Raw genomic sequence first — 17,763 nt, 5'->3', positions numbered from 1 at the left:
AACGCTTAGGCTGTTGAGTGTGGGGAACGGTAGAACAGGGTGTGCCACGAGGGGACTGAATAGAAATGATTTCCCCCTTGTTCTAGGTTGTCAACACCCTCAAGTAGGATATGCATCCCCACCCTCCCACAAGCAGGACAGTAGACATGTGTCTTTGAATGAGCAATTGTCCGCCTTGTGTTTTCAGTGCAAATGCAGGACTGGTTTAATTTCAGGGTGGCACACATAATTTATGTTTGTCTGGTGATCATTGGTTTGTTGTATATATTTTTGTCACAAATAACGTTTGGTATTATGTCTCACAAAAGAAATGGTTCTAAATCACTCATACAAATGTGTTGCAATTGTGAGATTTACTAATGTGGTGTTTCCTTTTAAAAGACATGTCCAATTGATTTATGAATATTTTTTTGAATTATGAAAACTAAGCAGAATAAATGTTCAAAAATCTCAGAATTAGTGTTCTCAGGTTTATTGCGAATATTTCAAATAAACCTTCCTTGACACCTTTCTGTGATTTCTATATCATGAATACAGCATTTCTTGAAGAGATAGCGCCAGTGCTTCTTAGGCGAGACCTAAACAGGTCAGGCAGTTAGGACTGCTCCGACTGCGGTTCCCTTAGAGACCACGGACCTGCCTGTGTCTCCATTCCTTTTTCTCAGCTATGATTATTGCGAATCCCAGGTGGAAAAATGTGTCGAAGTAGTGAACATAAAGAAAGGACTTTTCCCTGCGAACTGGCATTTTGGGGGATACTGCAAGGCTATGGCCCCTGTCATCTTAAGAGGAGAGCTGTTTGTTGTGTGAGATTGCCTCAGTGAGAAACAAAATTGTCTTTTTCATTCAGAAATAAACATTTTTATTTCTACTTACACAACATAGGGGTACTGCTAGTTTTGCCATATTTAAAACTGTAATTGAAGACATTTATTTTTTTATTTACCATTAGGGCTGTGGAGGTACAAAGTACATCGGAATATTAGTTCTCACCGTCTAACTAGTCTTTTTATTTATTTATTTTCTACATTTTATTTTATTTTGCTTTTACCGTGGACTGTTACATTTTATCTTGTGACTGCTGCATTTTCCAATAGTTTAATACACTGATGCTTGCTACTCGCAGTGAGATCACTTCCGAGGGTGGGCAGCGAGGAATAGGATTCGGTTTGAAACGTTTACAGTTCTGCCACTGAAACCCAGAAAATGAGGGGGAAAATCACGGCTTACCCATTTAAATTGTGTGCTCTTGAGCTACATAGCTAAAAGAGATTAACATTAACAAAGTCAATAGCTTTCCCATCGCTAAGACCTATTGGCTTTGCCAATGCTTGTTGATTCTACTCTCTTTTCTAATCTTCTCTACTGTCTTTCCATTGGCCAATATCAGCTCTACCATCTTATAATCTCAAAGATCTTCTTAGCTTTGCAGGCCACCAAAATCATTATTATCACTCTTATTCCATGGCTTCTTGGTTATGAATATTGTTCCTCTCTGCGGAGAGCCCTCCTGCTTACTATCTCACCCTCTAAAATAATAACATCATGAAACTTCTCCTTAAACTTTCTCCTACTGCACGTCTCTCCTCACCTCATATCTCTCTACTGTTTGCTATTCTCTTTCCGCTGTCAGTTCGGTTTTAAATGTGTTTGTTTTTAAATAGGTTCATAGTACACTCCGCTCTTATCTGCCCTTTCTTATTGAGATTTCTTTCCCTCTTGCTCTTTACATCCAGAATGGTTTCGGCTGCTCCATGTGTGCCCCTCCTGATTCAAATCTTTTGCCCTTCATGCCGCTATCCTTTTGGACTTTTACCAATATCTGTTTACTCTTCTTCTTCTGTATACATGTTTTATGTCTCTCTGAAAGCCTAGCTGTTCCATGAGGCCTCCTTGGACAGTTCTTTTGTACTGGGAAGATGATGTTTATTTTTGTGCACCTTTGTCACTCACATTAATTGTTAAGTACTGCTCTGTAATGTCCCTAGGCATAAGTGCTTTATAAATAAAACACCACTAAACCTAAATTAAACTTTATTAGATCAACCAAGTATTCTAATTAAGAGAATAAAAACAGCCCTTGGCCAGCTTATCGTGACTTCAGGTATTAAATTAATGTTGGATTGTATATGCGCTCATGGTAATACCAGGTACATTAAAAGAAATACATTTTTAAAATAAAGTAAAAATAATAAAAGCTTGCTTACCGTGCTTGTTGCGTCCTCCTCGCTCTGGTCCTCTTCTTCCCTCAGGACGTCCGGGGCCCCAGCGGACTCCTTTAACCAATCCTGGTGCTGCTCTCATGCTGTTAGCGCAGCACCAGGATTGGGGGGAGCGGCGACTATCAGAGCTCATAAAAACACTAGAGGCTTTTGCTTTCTCAAACCCACTGGATTAGAGAGGTTTAAAGTGTGCATTTGTGGCTGGCCGTCACAAGACGCCCGGCCAAAGAGACATGCGCGCTTTAAACTAGTGCACAGGCAGCTCACCACCCCTCCCTGCTACTGCTGCCATTCATCAGGCCACGCCCCGTCCAGACACTCGGTTCAGGATAGGGGGTTTATGAAAAATTTAATGGAAATTAATTAACTAATTATTTTATTTTTTGTCTCTAGGGCTTTTCTGGGGGCATTTCAGTGGGGCGATGTTCTTCCACTATAAGGAATTAGCCGCCCCTGCATTTTTCTGATGGATACTTCTAACCACAGATTCTTCCCGGTCTGAAAATTCCACCAGGAATCAGACTGAATCCAGAAACTCAAAAGCAGTACTCTTCTATGCCAGTAAGTGGTGTTATGTAGTTCCGCAACAACAATGCTCTGGAAGTGGTGAGCACGGCCTCTTGTTAGCACCACCGAGGTGTGCTGACATGGATTAGTTACTTACCTGTAATCCTAGTTCTCATCCAGGGGTATACTCATCAAAGTCATAATCTATGAATAATCCCCGCCCATGTGCGGGATCCCGGAGCATATAGAAAATACATATATATAAATATATATATATATACATATGTGAAAACATATAAATGCAGCCTAATAATGTTCAAAACATGGCAATGCTGTAAATTACATATTTTTGCATAGTAGTGCCCCCGTAACCCGTAAGGAAAAAAGGAAGCATCAGGCAAATTATAACACAGCACTGCTTTATTGCCATAAAGCAACATGTAATTGTAGGCATTCGCCAGTAGGCTGCAGTAGAGTATCAAGAATCCAAGAAAACTGACACCTTGCCTTTAAGGCATTAGAGTAGGGGGACCGTGCCTTTAAGGCCTGCCCGTGACCCCCTGCTCCCATGATGCACTACAGGTGACAGTTGGGCCAGTTCTTTTTGGCGGTGCCTCCGCACCTGAGTAGATCTGCCTTCCATACATCACTTATTTAAAGAGAAAACATTGCTCGTCCGGGGAGGTGGGTGGGTCGCTTATGACTTTGATGAGTATACCCCTGGATGAGAACTAGGATTACAGGTAAGTAACTAATCCTTCTCATCCAGGGGATACTCATCAATAGTCATAATCTATGAATAGAGTAGCAAGCCCATACCCAAAGTCTCGCGGACGAGCAACAAAGCAGTTAAAACATACATTAAAAGACACATCTTGCATTACAGTTATGCGAATAGGTTCCTCAAAGAGGCCTGCCCCACCTGGGCGTCGGCCTGTGCGTCTGAATCTAGGCAATAATGGCGCGTGAAAGTATGGACTGAGCGCCATGTAGCCGCTTTACAGATCTCAGACATGGGAACGTTGCGAAGGAGTGCTACCGTAGAAGCCTTCCCCCGAGTAGAGTGTGCTCTAGGTTTACCCTGCAGAACTTTGTGGGACAGTTGGTAAGCCAAAGCTATACAAGAGACAATCCATCTAGAGATAGATCTCTTGGCCGCAGCCAGCCCGGTATTAGTGGGTCCATAGTTAACAAAGAGCCTGTCTGACTTTCTAAGAGTAAGGGTCTTAGCTAGATAGAATTTCAAAACCCTCCGGAGGTCAAGAGAGTGTAGAGCTCTCTCCGGGGGTGTGGTCGGCTGAGGAAAGAAGGTGGGCAACGTGATCACCTGATTAATATGGAAGTCCGAAACCACCTTGGGCAGGAAGCTCGGATGAGTACGGAGCACCACCCTATTAGCATGAAACACCGTGTAAGGTTCCTTGCAGCAGAGGGCCTGAATTTCACTAACCCTACGGGCCGAAGTGATGGCTACTAAGAAGGCAGCCTTCCAGGTCAGATGTTGCAAGGAGGCCTTATGAATCGGCTCAAAAGGACCTCCCATCAGTTTAGAGAGAACGATGTTCAGTTCCCAGGAAGGGGAAGGAGACCTCACAGGTGGGTAAACTTTCTTAAGCCCTTCTAAGAAATCCTTTACCACTGGCATCTGAAAGAATGAGGTCTGGGTAGGAGACTTCCTATAGGCTGTAATAGCAGCTAAGTGTACTCTGATGGAAGAGTACTTTAACCCAGACTTCGCCAAGTACAGTAAGTAGGGGAGAATAACCTGTTCTTGACCCCGGATCGGATCAAGGGTGTTATCTCTACACCAGAAGCAGAATCTTTTCCATTTAAAGCCATACGACTTCCTCGTGGAGGGCCTCTTCGCCTCCCGAAGAATGCTCATACAGTCCGGTGGAAGATCTAGATGTCCGTACTGGATGAATTCAGGAGCCATGCCGTCAAGCGGAGGGAGGGGAGATTGGGGTGGAACACTCTCCCCTTGTCCTTGGTCAGCAAGTTCGGCAGGCATGGCAACCTCCTCTGTGGTACCTCCGACAGCTGGAGTAGATCCGGGTACCACCACTGCCGGGGCCACTCCGGTGCTATTAGGATCATCCGAGTTCTGGCCCTGTAGAACTTCTGAATCACAGCCGGGATGAGAGGGAGAGGAGGAAAAGCGTAAAGCAATGTCCTCGACCAGCTGATCAAAAGCGCGTTCCCCTGCGACCCCCGTTGAGGGAACCTGGAGGCGAAGACGGGGCATTTTTTGTTGTCCGCGTCTGCGAACAGATCGATGTCTGGTATGCCCCACAAGCGGAAGATGTCTTGAGCGACGCCTTCGTTGAGCACCCAGTCGTGCGCTTCGACGAAGTCTCTGCTGAGGCCGTCCGCCTGCACGTTCAGGGTCCCTGGCAGGTGAACAGCGACGATCGTCAGGTTTCTCGCCAGAAGCCATTTCCAGATTGACTGGGCCTCCAGAGACAGGACCCGTGATCTGGTCCCTCCTTGCTTGTTCAGATAGAACATAGTTGTGGTGTTGTCCGTCTGAACCTGAACATAGTCGGTCTGCAGGGATGGGTACAGGGACTTGAGAGCGAGATGGACTGCTCGTAGCTCCAAGAAGTTGATGTGATAGCTCTGCTCGGTAGCGGACCAGAGACCTTGTACTTGAAGCCGGCCCATATGAGCCCCCCAGCCCTGCATGGAGGCGTCTGTGACCACCGTCTGTGTCGGAGGCGCCTGATGGAATGGGACGCCGTGAAGCAGATGGGAGCGCTTCATCCACCACCGGATGGAATCTTTGGCGGTTTGATGAAGGGTAATGTGATCTTCCCAGCGGCCGGTCCTCTGCGACCACTGATCCTCTAGGTCTTGTTGCAGAGGACGCATGTGCAGACGTGCGTTGGGCACGATGTAGATGCACGAGGCCATGGATCCCAGGAGAGATGACACTTGTCTGGCTGTGGGATATTCCGTGCTGAGAAGCGTGCAGCTTTTTTGCAGCATGGAGGATAACCTCTCCTCCGAAGGACACACGCTTGCGCGTGAGGAGTCTAGAGAGGCGCCCAGGTAGTGGATCCGCTGAGTTGGATTGAGGATCGACTTCCGGTAGTTGACCTGAAGGCCCAACGAGTGTAGAAGGTTTAGGCAGAACGAGAGATGACTCTGGAGTTGAACCGGGGTGGAACTTTTTAAGAGCCAGTCGTCTAGATATGGGTAGACGAATATCTTCCGTTTGCGGAGAAATGCAGCCACCACCGCCATGCACTTTGAGAACGTTCGTGGCGCGGACTTGAGGCCGAATGGCAGGACCTTGTATTGATAATGTTGGTGAAAGATGCGAAATCTGAGAAACTTCCGATGTTTCGCTGAGACAGGAATGTGGAAGTATGCATCCTGTAAATCGATGGCACACATCCAGTCCCCTTGGTGTAGATGTGGGAAGATCTGGTGCAGTGCTAGCATCCTGAATTTTTCCCTTCTGAGAAATCTGTTGAGTAGGCGGAGATCGAGGATGGGTCTGTAGTCTCCGATCGCTCCTCTTTTCTGAACAAGAAAATACCGGGAGTACACTCCCCGATTTCTCTGCCTGTTTGGAACTTCCTCTATGGCGTTTTTGGAGAGGAGAGTGGCAACTTCGTCCTTTAAAAGCTTGTTTTGGCTGAGAGGGAGTGGCTGTTTCCGTGGGGGTACCTGCGGAGGGGGAGATTTGAACCTCAGCAAGTAGCCACGCTCTACAATACTCAGCACCCATTTGTCGTTTGTAATTGTATTCCACTCTGCCAGGTGAGCGGTGACACTTCCTCCCACCGGAGTGGCGAACGAGTGCGGAGGAAGTAAGTTTTCACTGCTTGGGAGGTTGCTTGTTAGAGGACTGCTGCTGTTTAGCATTTCCTCTTCCTCTGCCCCGGCCCCTTTGCTGAAACTGGGACCTCTGTTGGTTTTGAGAGGACCATTGGGGCGTTTGAACGCGCTGGTGAAAGGCACGTTTGTCGCCCTGGCGAAAGCGCTTGCGGAACTCTTTGCGTTTTTCCAGTCCCACAGCCTTTACAGTGTCCAATTCCGTTTTCATCTTGCTCATTTGGTCGTCCGCATGAGCTCCAAATAGCGATGATCCATTAAACGGCAGGTTAAGAATCCTTTTCTGCGCATCTGGTTTGAGGGCTGTTAATCTGAGCCAGGCCGAACGGCGGGAGCAGATGCCATGGGAGTAGCCATGCGCGGCTAGGTCTGATGCATCCGCCGCTGCGCTTATTACTTGGTTTGCCACCAGTCCGCCTTCATGTAGGATCTCCGTGAAGTCCTGCCTGTCCTCCCTAGGCAATCTCTCCACGAATCTGGCCAGGGAATCCCATAGGGAACGATCATACCTCCCTAGCAGGGCTGAAGCGCTAGCGACCTTCATATGCGCGGCAGATGTGTTGCACATTCTCCTGCCGTAGGAGTCCATCAGCTTGCTGTCCTTCTCAGGGGGGACAGAAGCAGATATTGAGGCTGAGTGAGACTTCATGGCCGCCGCCACTATCACCGAATCCGCTGGCGGGTCCGCCCTCAAGAATAAAGGGTCCTCGGCCGGAGCCTTGTACTTCTTTGCTATTCTCGAGGGGACCGAGCCCGCTGTAGCCGGTGTAAGGAACGTGGCCATCGCTGGTTCTAACAATCCTGGCACCAACGGGAGCAGAGGTCTGGGAGCTGACCGATGGTGTAAAGTGTCAAAGATCACAGAAGTGGGTGCCTGAGGGGCGTGCAGTGCGATGTTCAACTTTTGCGCCCCTCTACCCAGGACGTCCGAGAAAGTTATAATGTCATCCACCGGGGACACTCGCGATGGAGGCGTGGATGAAAAAGTAGGAGAGTAGTCCCGGACTGAGGATCTTGTGGATGCAGTCCCAGTGGACGACCTGGTGCGTCGCCTCTTGTGGGAGCGTTCGCTTTGGTGAGCCCTTGATCCTGATCTGCGCTTGGACGGAGATCTTGGACGTTTTGGCGCGGTGCGACGGTCCCTGGAACGAGACCGGCGTGGTGAAATTGGCCGTGGATCCCTCGGAGGCGATTTACTCCTGCGCGGTGGGGAATACATGCGGGAGTAGTCCGATCCCGGACTCCGACATGCGGCAGCGCCCACATCTCGTAACCAGCGCGGTGACAGTCCAAACCGCTCTGGAGCCTCGGGTGATCTTTCTGGAGATATTTGCACGATGTGCAGTCCCGGAGATGATGACTGTTCTCCTGGGGACCTCTCCGCGGGCGGTCCAGTCTTCGCCCTCGACGTCGAATCCCTTGACGTCGACGACGTCTGCGTCACCATCGGCAAGTGTGGCCGTTCTGGTCTCGACGCCGGTCGTGGAGACCTCGATGTCGATCTCCTCTTCTCTGGCACCTGACGTCGGCTAGATGACCTCGACGTCGGCCGTGTCTTCGACGTCGACCTCTCTCGACGTCGACTGGGCGACTTCGACGTCGACCTCTCTCGACGTCGACTGGGCGACTTCGACGTCGACCTCTCTCGACGTCGACTGGGCGACTTCGACGTCGACCTCTCTCGACGTCGACGTGGTGATCTTGACGGCGACCTCTCTCGACGTCGACTTCTTGACGTCGATCTTCCTCTCGACGTCGACCTTCTATGTCGCCGAGTGGGGGTAACCATCGACGGCGACCGGCCCACTCGCGGCGGAATGTACGTCGCCGCATCTCTCGACGTCGACCCCCTCGAGGGTGGCGGAGAGTGTCTCGACGTCGACGGAAGCCTCGACGTCGACGGAGACAGTTCAGATGTCACCAGACTAGCAGCCTTCGAGCCCGAAGGGCCGCCTCTCGACGCCGACTTACTTTTGCGCGGCGGAGACTCTTGATGGTGGGATGAATCCCTTGACGCCGAAGTTCTCTGCCTCTTCGCCGGCATCCTCGACGTCGACGGCGAACCTCTTGGACTCCTGGTCTTCTTGGAGCCCGGGGAGCTGGTATGTCGCCGTTTCTGTACTTGCGTAGCTGAAGAAGGTGGTCTTGATGAGGAATGCTCGCCTTCACGACGGCTTCGTTCCTTCTCCAGTCTTGCATGCAGTTTAATGCGCTCTCTGTCCCTCAGAGTGCGCTTTGAGAACTTCTGGCAGTGGGGACACTGGTCAGGATCGTGTTTTGATGGTAAACACACAATACACACCGAGTGTGGATCCACCAGTGCCATTTTATTACCACAAGAAGGGCATTTCCTAAATAAAGGAGACATTCTGACTGGAAAAAAAAAATTGGAAAATTCACTGGAACCAGCAGAATTAGCCCTTATAAGCCAGAAAACGTCGAAAAAAGCTAGAAAAAGCTGTAATTCAAAATTTCAGTCAAAAAACTGAAGAGCTCAAGCTCCAGGATCCTCACAGAAGGAGCCGGAAAAAAGAACTGGCCCAACTGTCACCTGTAGTGCATCATGGGAGCAGGGGGTCACGGGCAGGCCTTAAAGGCACGGTCCCCCTACTCTAATGCCTTAAAGGCAAGGTGTCAGTTTTCTTGGATTCTTGATACTCTACTGCAGCCTACTGGCGAATGCCTACAATTACATGTTGCTTTATGGCAATAAAGCAGTGCTGTGTTATAATTTGCCTGATGCTTCCTTTTTTCCTTACGGGTTACGGGGGCACTACTATGCAAAAATATGTAATTTACAGCATTGCCATGTTTTGAACATTATTAGGCTGCATTTATATGTTTTCACATATGTATATATATATATATTTATATATATGTATTTTCTATATGCTCCGGGATCCCGCACATGGGCGGGGATTATTCATAGATTATGACTATTGATGAGTATCCCCTGGATGAGAACTATTCCTTTCTTGCTGCACTTTCAAATGATGATTTGGAGCTCTACTCCTCCTGTCTCTAATATTTTTGTTACAAAATGTCTGTTTTTTACCAGTGTGCAAGGGGAATATATCACCTCCCAAAACGAAAGGTTTCAAACGTTGTAGTGACTATTGCAAACAAATGTCTGACAGACTCCCACAGGGTATGACTGTGGTGCGAACATGACTCTAGGGTCAGCATTGACTGCGCCCAGATGAACCCAAAGGTCATATTGGACCATGAAGCGAAACTCCACGTTGCAAAGAAACGGAAGACTCTGCGATATGACAGGTTTAAGGTAACAGAAAGGTCCCGTTCCTACTCCTGAAGTCGTTCCTGTGGCGGAGCCTTGTTGCGGTCAATGTCTTCAGGTAAAGTTGAAGAAAAGGCCCAAGAAGTCTGCACGAGAATCTTCATCTTTTGCCACTCTTGAACTCTAGAGAGGGCATAAGGGCATCAATGCGCCACTCGGTCTCATTCCAAAACTTCTAAAGAGTTGATTACAAATTTGGTCCCGATGCAACTCAAACTTCTGGGTGCAACTGCAACGGTGCAGTAAATTGAGGCCTTTAAAGAGGCTGTGCAGTGTAAATGTTGCACATCACCAGTTCTCTCTCCAGTTGGGATCTCCTCAGTTGGTTTGGCCTTGGCACAATGTGTACCTCTTGATCCCGCTTAAGGTTACGCACTGAATTCGGTACTGACTTTGGCTCTGGCCCCACTCCCTGTTTCCTTAAAAGCTATGTCGGTGCTGACACAACCAGCACTGCAGGAGGATTAGTCACCTGTAGAAGTTTCCAACTTTGAACCAGCCTCATCTCAACCTTGACAAAGCCTGCATTCTGATCCCACCAGAGAGCAGTTGGTAACCAACCCTTCTGACTTGGATACATTGCCTGTACCATGCGGGAGGTCTCATTCTTTATACCAGCTCTTTGGTTCTGACAATAAAGACTGATGAAGGGGGCTAATTTGCCTCACATTATGATGTGGACAGGTCATACTACGAATTACAGGATGCCAGTGGACTAGACACTCCGAAACATTGGACTGGTCTATCCTCCTGGTACTGCAACAGAGGATAGTGCTTCTTCCGCTATGGTCATGCAACTTGCTGCAAAGGTCTTTAACCTGGAACTTGCTACCATGGAAGTAAAGACTAATGTACTGATGGATTGTTGGACTTGGCCCTTTTTGCAGGGTCATCCCTAAACTTTTTGTCTTTCTCCTAGCCTTTTCTCTGACATGGTGGTGGTGGTTTAAGGCCTCTGGGCACTTTAGCAGTACTGTCCAGTGTAAAGTGCGTGTGCTCTCTGTGTTACATTTGGTAAGATTGGTCTACCCGTTTGGCATATTTAATTTACCTGTCAGTCCCTTGTAAAGTGGTATCTCATATACCCAGGGCTGGTAAATTAAATGCTACTGGTGGTCTTGCAGCGCTGACTGCGCCACCCACCAAAGTAGCCTTGCAAACCTATCTCAGGCCTCTGCCATTGCAGGGCCTGTGCGCACAGTGTTACTGCCGCTGTGACGTGGCACCTAAAGTGTGTGCCAGGTCTCTGACCCCCCTTTTTCTGCATGTCAGTCACCCCTAAGGTATGCCCTAGCTAGCTCTATGGGCAGGGTGCATTGTAAGTAAAAGATAGGACATGTACCTTAAGTGTGTGACATGCCCTGGTAGTGACAAACAGCCATTTTGGTTTCTCACTACTGTGGGGCTGCCCTGCCATAGGAATGCATTGGGGATACCCTGATAAGTGTTTCAGTGGTAATTCCTGATATGGGAGGAGCAGGGTGGTCAAGTTTAGTATATTTGGAATTGTCATAATAAATGCTGCGCAATGGTGTGCAATGATTTATTATAACTATTTTAGAAATGCCACTTTTAGAAGTTGGCATTTCTGTGTGCTATGTGTCTGCCTGTCTGATGTGAATTGCATGTCTGGCTTTTAAGTGACAGGGGCTGGGAGGTGTGTGTGGCTCCAGGAGGGGCAGGGTGAGTCAGCACTAGGCTGAATGGGACATCTGCATTGGGAGTAGTGGGAGGAGTAATCCCCTGACTCTGAATAGGTCTGTGCCCAGCCTGAACAATGCTGGCTCTGCCCCCTTTGGTGTGTCTGATCACCTAGCCCCCACCTGACAAAGGGGAAGTCTGGTAAACAAAGTGCTCCAATTCCCCATTGAACCAGTTGCATCTGGTTCCCCCAAGCCCTGCACTGCAGACAAAGGAGAAAAGGAGTATAAGTATAGGGCTGTGACCCCATGTTTTTGTGCTGTTTCTGGCCTGCTGGGGGCTTGCTGCTGCTGGAGGCCCAGGAGGAGCCGCCACAGGGGCTTGCCTTCCTGCTGGAGGGCCCTATGTGCTGGTCTCCCTGGGCCCAGCTATGCCCCATGGACCTAGAGGAACTTTTGCTTGGACTTCTTCTTTTTAAATCCAGGACTCTTGCTCCTAGCACCTCATGAGCGCTATATTTTAACTTTGCCAAAAAGAGGAGAGCATGGGCTTCGCAGCGTGGAGCCGCAGCCCTGTTGGAGGGCATCCCGACGTGTGGATTCCCCCGCATTTTGCGCCTTTTCGGCAGGAGCCCACCCCGCATTGTGGTGCTTAGCGGGAGCCTACCCCGCTTTATAAATATCCTAAACGGCAGGTGCCCACCCCGCAGTTATGTTTACTTAAAGCAGCGGGTGCCCACCCTGCGTTTGCTTTTATTTTTGCGGGTGCCCACCCCGCATCTGTGGTATTTTAAATATGCGGGTGCCCACCCCGCTTTGTGCCTGAATGGAAGCGGGAGCCCATCCCGCATTGCGGCCAAAGGAGAAGGAAGCCGCCAAGAGGAATCGCCGGGCCACTGCCAAGCGCGACCCGGAAGCCAGGCAAGCTGCCTGGCTGTGGGCGGGGCCTGCCGCGTGCCGTTCAAAGGAAGTGGGGCTCCCGTGAGCTGAGGGAAGCCCTGCGCACACCGCAAAGATCACCGGCGAAGTGAGGAGGATCCCTGGCGCTAATCCCGAGTCCAGAGAGGAGACCGGAGGAGTCCTGCCCAGGAGCCCGGTGAGTGGGACTCGACTCGATACATTGGCAGGTCTTAGTTCTGACCAGACCCACGGGAGAGCGGGCCGCTCCTACGATCGGGAGCCTGCATTTGTTTTGCAATGTCCCAGAGTGGGACAAGGGGCATTTCTCTTCGAGGCCCCGAGGGCACAGTCGTGCCAGGGCCTCTTTGTTTATGCACGGCTGCACCCCCGTAGCGGGCAGCTGCACCGTTGGCCGCATTTTTGATGTGGAGTCCCAGTGTGGACTCCTGAGGGCACCAAAGCGCCAGTGCCTGATTCTTTATTCCCACAGCTGCCCCGCCTGATAGAGGAGGGCAGCTGCAACGTTTGGGCACATGTGTCCAGAGGGCACAGTGGTGCCCGTGCCTTCTCTTTTTATTCAATTTCCACAGCTGGACTGCCTGATAAGAGGGCAGCTGCAACGATGAGGGCAGTTTTATTTAGAGAGCCCCAGAGCAGGGCCTCTTGGTTTATTTCACAGCTGCCCCGCTTGATAGAGGGCAGCTGCAACGATGGCACGTATTTGTTTTACAGAGTCCCAGTGGGGACCCACCCAGAGGGCACAGTGAGTGCCCATGCCTACAGTTCATCACTGCTGCACAGCAATTAGTGACAGCTGCAACGTTTAGGCCTGCGCAATTGCGCACTTTGGGATTCTGCTGCATTGGCAGCCAGCCCTGATATTTTGTACATAGGGCATTTGACCCCTTTGAGAAGGCCAGTTGGCCAGGGGGACTGTGATAGGTTGATAAGGCACCAGGTCCTAATGTGATTTATGTGGTGCGCAGGAAATGTGATTTATGTACCCTGATTTATGCCTCTAATGTGGTTTATGTTTATGAGGTTATTCTCTACTGTGATTTATGCCTCTAATGTGATTTATAATTAGGAGGTTATGGTCTAATATGTTTAGGCTTATGAGGTTGGCGCATAATGTATTTTACGCCTGATGGGATACTGATTGCATAATATGATTTATGTTGCAGGATGAGTACAGTGTTTTGCCAGTCATTACTGGCTATGTTCTACATTTACTATTTGTGCTTGTGATGGTTTTGACAGAGGCCCAATTGGCCCTGTCATGTGTATATAATCCCCTGTAAATATTGCAAGTATTGCCTAATGCCTGTTGGCACAGTGTATATTGTGGGATTACTATTCTAATGTGTTTAAGACAATACAAAGGCTATTTTTATATATAACCTTGTGTGGAGTTCCTTTTGTGGTGTGCCTAGTATGTTGCTACTGTGTGTGTGTTGCGAAACCGCTTTACACATTGCCTCTGGGATAAGCCTGACTGCTCGTGCCAAGCTACCAAGGGGATGAGCAGGGGTTATCTTCAGGGTGTAACTCCCTTGCCCTGACTAGAGTGGTGGTTTCAGCCTGGCTTTGGCACAAGCCTTAGCCAACCAGGAATCCCATTTCTAACATTGATGTTAGCCATTCTGGCCAGGAACCTGCTTAAATTCTCTTAACAGATAACCTCTTGGGCATGGGCATATTCTGGGCCCCAAGTCAACAAGCATATAGCTCATTGCCACATATTGGCACCAGGCAATCCTGACTTCCTGACTCAACATCAACTCCAGGCTAGTGGTGCAGGCGTACACCATTAGACTGACTCCTATTTTCTTTCTCTACGAATCATCCAGATTGCGACTCCAATTGCATGGAGACTTTTGGCAACAACATGTTCTCTTCTGGCAGTTTTGAGTTACGTTCTATCACTGCCAGCTGCCTATTGGTTCACTACAGCCATGCTTAGTGGGATATGGCTCATATATTGCCCACTCATCTCTTCTCGAGCGGAAGGACATTGGTGTGGAGTCGCACATCAGCCCCTATCACCATGTAGCACTACGGGTTTTGAGTTTCCGTATCTAATCTGATGGCTGGGGAAATAGTCACAAGGGGGTGGTCTACAGTTAGATGGGGTATTTATCAGAAAGAGCATTATGGAAGGTATGTAGCTTGGTCTTGTAGGCAAGATCTACAAAGCTGAAGAAGCCACCATTTAAATCAACACTCTGTGTGCTTACGGCTCAATGTCATTATGAATCATGGTAGTAAAACGCCACAGGAGTATAACCCATAGACCAGGTTGAGATCTGGGTGAGTACAAAGAAACTAACAACTATGTCTCAACTGGATTTAGTAGAAATTAATATATATGTATGTACAAGACATTACAGGAAGAGAACAAAAGAGAGAGACTCCAAATTATTTGTTGAATGTGCTCAATTACCCTGTGCATATTTTATATCACTTTCTCACCTCGCGCCTAGGGCTGTGTTCTTCACTTGTCACTTGCGCTGTCACCTTCCTGTCACGAGCACAACGTGCACCAAGTTCTTTAGGGTTGCCTCTGTATTTATGCTAACAGTGCTGATATTACTGTCATGTATAACTCATGTTTCTAATATATGATGCCATGAGCACATTCAACAAATAATTTGGAGTCTCTCTCTTTTGTTCTCTTCCTGTAATGTCTTGTACATACATATATATTAATTTCTACTAAATCCAGTTGAGACATTGTTGTTGGTTTCATTATGAATCATGAGCATACATTCTGTGGTAGATCTTCTGGCAGACTCAGGATGGTGCTAAATATTTTCACCCACAAACACATTCATGTTGTGTGAATACAAAGCTTCTAAACACAAGTCCCTTGTTAGCAGGTTGCCAACAGTATTGGGCCAAAGGTTCAGGGTCATTTTGACAAAAATAAATAAATATTGTAGAACTGATTAGAAAGTCTTTAGCTCATTTGCAGGGCCAAGCAGAAGGTGCTTTTGTGCAAGTGCAGTGAGGGAAGGTTCTTTTGTCTAGTGGTAGAGTGCTGTCTTCTGACAATCTGGAGAGTGCAGTGCAAGAGCAGATCTTTGGCCTAAGTGCGGGATACTCCTGTGGTGGAGGTGAAGTCGGAGCACATGTGACGCCAACGTATAGACATATTTTACCACAAGTCACATCCCCAATGCCTCTGGTATTAGCAACAGCCCTGCAGGTGAGAAGCTTCGACTGAATCATTAAACTGGGTGAGTCGCAATGTCTGCACAAAATAGTGTGGCTTGAGGATAAAAATATATCTTAATTAAACCTTTTATTGTGTGGTCCATAAAGCCAACTGAATATATTTGGACTTTTAAGAAACTCTCTCTAAGTGCCTATAAATCACCACATGACAATCTTCATACAGCCATAAAGAAACTACGTGGTGTCATGTAATCAATTCTCTGTGTATTTTCCCATTCAAGACCTAATTCATAACTCTTCATTAAGTAAAGCTTGAAATCCCTATTCCAGTCCTTAAAAAATAAATGAAATGTCTATTTGGAATAACTCAATAATTGAGTCACCAAAAAGCACGATTTCAGCTTCTCAGTTGTATTTGTTCTTGCGCTTCCTTCCCTGTTCTCACGCAGAACCACAGTGACAGTCAAAACAACAATCAACATAGCAGCGTCTCCTGTGTGTGTAATAACCACATCCCTTTTTGCTACTCACCCTTCTTCTCCCACAAAGGTGACGTAAAGCTTGTTCCTCTGCAGGTCTTTCCTCGAATAACCCATAATTTGGTTAAAGGCATCTTCAAGCAAGTGGTCTCTCCTGATGATTAATCTGCAGCGCAAAACAATGCAAAAGAGCAGTTACTTGCAGGGGGCTGCAGAAGATAAGAGCCTCCAATGGACCATTGTTTCAAAGCGAGTTCCTGCCAACCTATACCGAGGTTTGCTCTACAAGGTGGGTCTGTGGTACTCCAATGGACCTGTCTATCAAGTGGTTGACACCTGGGATATGCTTCATTCAAGTTAAGACTAGACAGTGTTGATAAATATCATGTCAAATGTGTCCATTTGTTTTTGGAGCTTGTGAACTGAGGGCAATTTCTAAATGTAAATAATGTTAAAAAATGATATCACTTGTCATGCTCACAGTGCACCAGGGAAAGGCAAGGTGCCTAGTGAAATTAACCAAATTGTTTCTACTTACTTTAATTTCCCTGGGCCTTGCCCATATCCTTTTGTTTCCAATTTGCGGTAGAAGTTCCTTAACTTGGCTTCAAAATCCCGTTTGTAAGGAGCTGGTGCTCGAGCGTTTGCCCGCTGAGTGCCTGGAGGAACAGCAAGTAACAGTAGTCAAGACATGAACGGCACAAAAGCATCTTACTTCAAAGCCAGCGTTATACAGATTGCCACATAACGCATTGCTGCACGTACAGGAAACTGTGCCATCTCCTTCCGGTGATGTGTGTCAGATCAGAGCACTGATCAACACAGCACACTAAGATCAGGAAAAGGCCTGAAACCTGGCTGCATAATGCTTTCCTCCAAAAGTAGCCCTTCACTCATCTTATTTTATTATCGCTTTAACATAAAAAAACGAAAAGGCAATGGATGGAAATGCATAAGCTAACATTGGGAATTCCCCCATTTTAGCCATTCCACCCCATCCACTTTAATCTGTGCCATTCCAGAGGGGACCATCATATGCAAATTTGGCCCACCTTATAATGAACACTTTAGCCCACATCATTTGAACATGGAACATAATCAACTCTAGGTGGATTTCGATCTCCTACGTCTTCAGTGGTGAGATGTGGCACAAGTGAGTGGGCGCAAAGCAATTCTAAGACTTACATTTGTGACAAGTTTGGAGACTCTATTCTTTGCAGAAACTAGGTTAAGAGAGCACAGGAAAGGGAAGTGCTTATTCCTCTCATTGTAAGGTGCTGAGGTGGGTGCATTCATGCTTTCACTGACCTTGGAGTAGTCATATAGGCCCTGATTACGAGTTTAGGTGTTATTTATCGCACGTCATTTATCAATTGCTATAAATAACATCTATAATGAGTTGGTGGGGAATAACATGCAGATTTTGGTGTTTAACTCACAAAAAACCACATGATATGGGAATAACCATATGCTTTTTCCCTGTTAAATTTTGTCCTGTTGAACTTACTAAAATTTAACAAAGGTTGTGGTATTTAACACAACCAATAATTATCGGAAGCGTTAAATACCTACCAACCTGTAATTCCAACCCATGCGTAAACAGAGATTTACTCGCGGGTCAGAATATAATGAGCAACTTATAATCAGGCCATAAGTTGTATAAGAGGCCGGCTTTAATGGGGTGTGACCGGTGCCGC

General features: G+C 47.6%; 1 protein-coding gene across 5 annotated transcripts in view; it reads right to left on the bottom strand.

Annotated features, from left to right (window-relative positions):
• Positions 1–17,763, bottom strand: part of HECW2 (HECT, C2 and WW domain containing E3 ubiquitin protein ligase 2) — a 1,572,445-nt gene that overhangs the window by 143,390 nt on the left and 1,411,292 nt on the right. For all 5 annotated transcript variants that reach the window (XM_085648759.1, XM_085648760.1, XM_085648761.1 and 2 more), the window contains 2 exons: positions 16,605–16,725; positions 16,119–16,232 (listed from right to left, as the gene is read on the bottom strand). In XM_085648759.1, coding sequence (XP_085504885.1) covers positions 16,119–16,232; positions 16,605–16,725 — 235 coding nt within the window. The remainder of the gene's footprint in view (positions 1–16,118; positions 16,233–16,604; positions 16,726–17,763) is intronic.

The sequence above is a fragment of the Triturus cristatus genome, chromosome 3_2 (genome assembly GCF_964204655.1).
Source record: "Triturus cristatus chromosome 3_2, aTriCri1.1, whole genome shotgun sequence".
Classification (NCBI taxonomy): Eukaryota; Metazoa; Chordata; class Amphibia; order Caudata; family Salamandridae; genus Triturus; species Triturus cristatus.
This window is presented reverse-complemented; position numbering and strand designations above follow the sequence as displayed.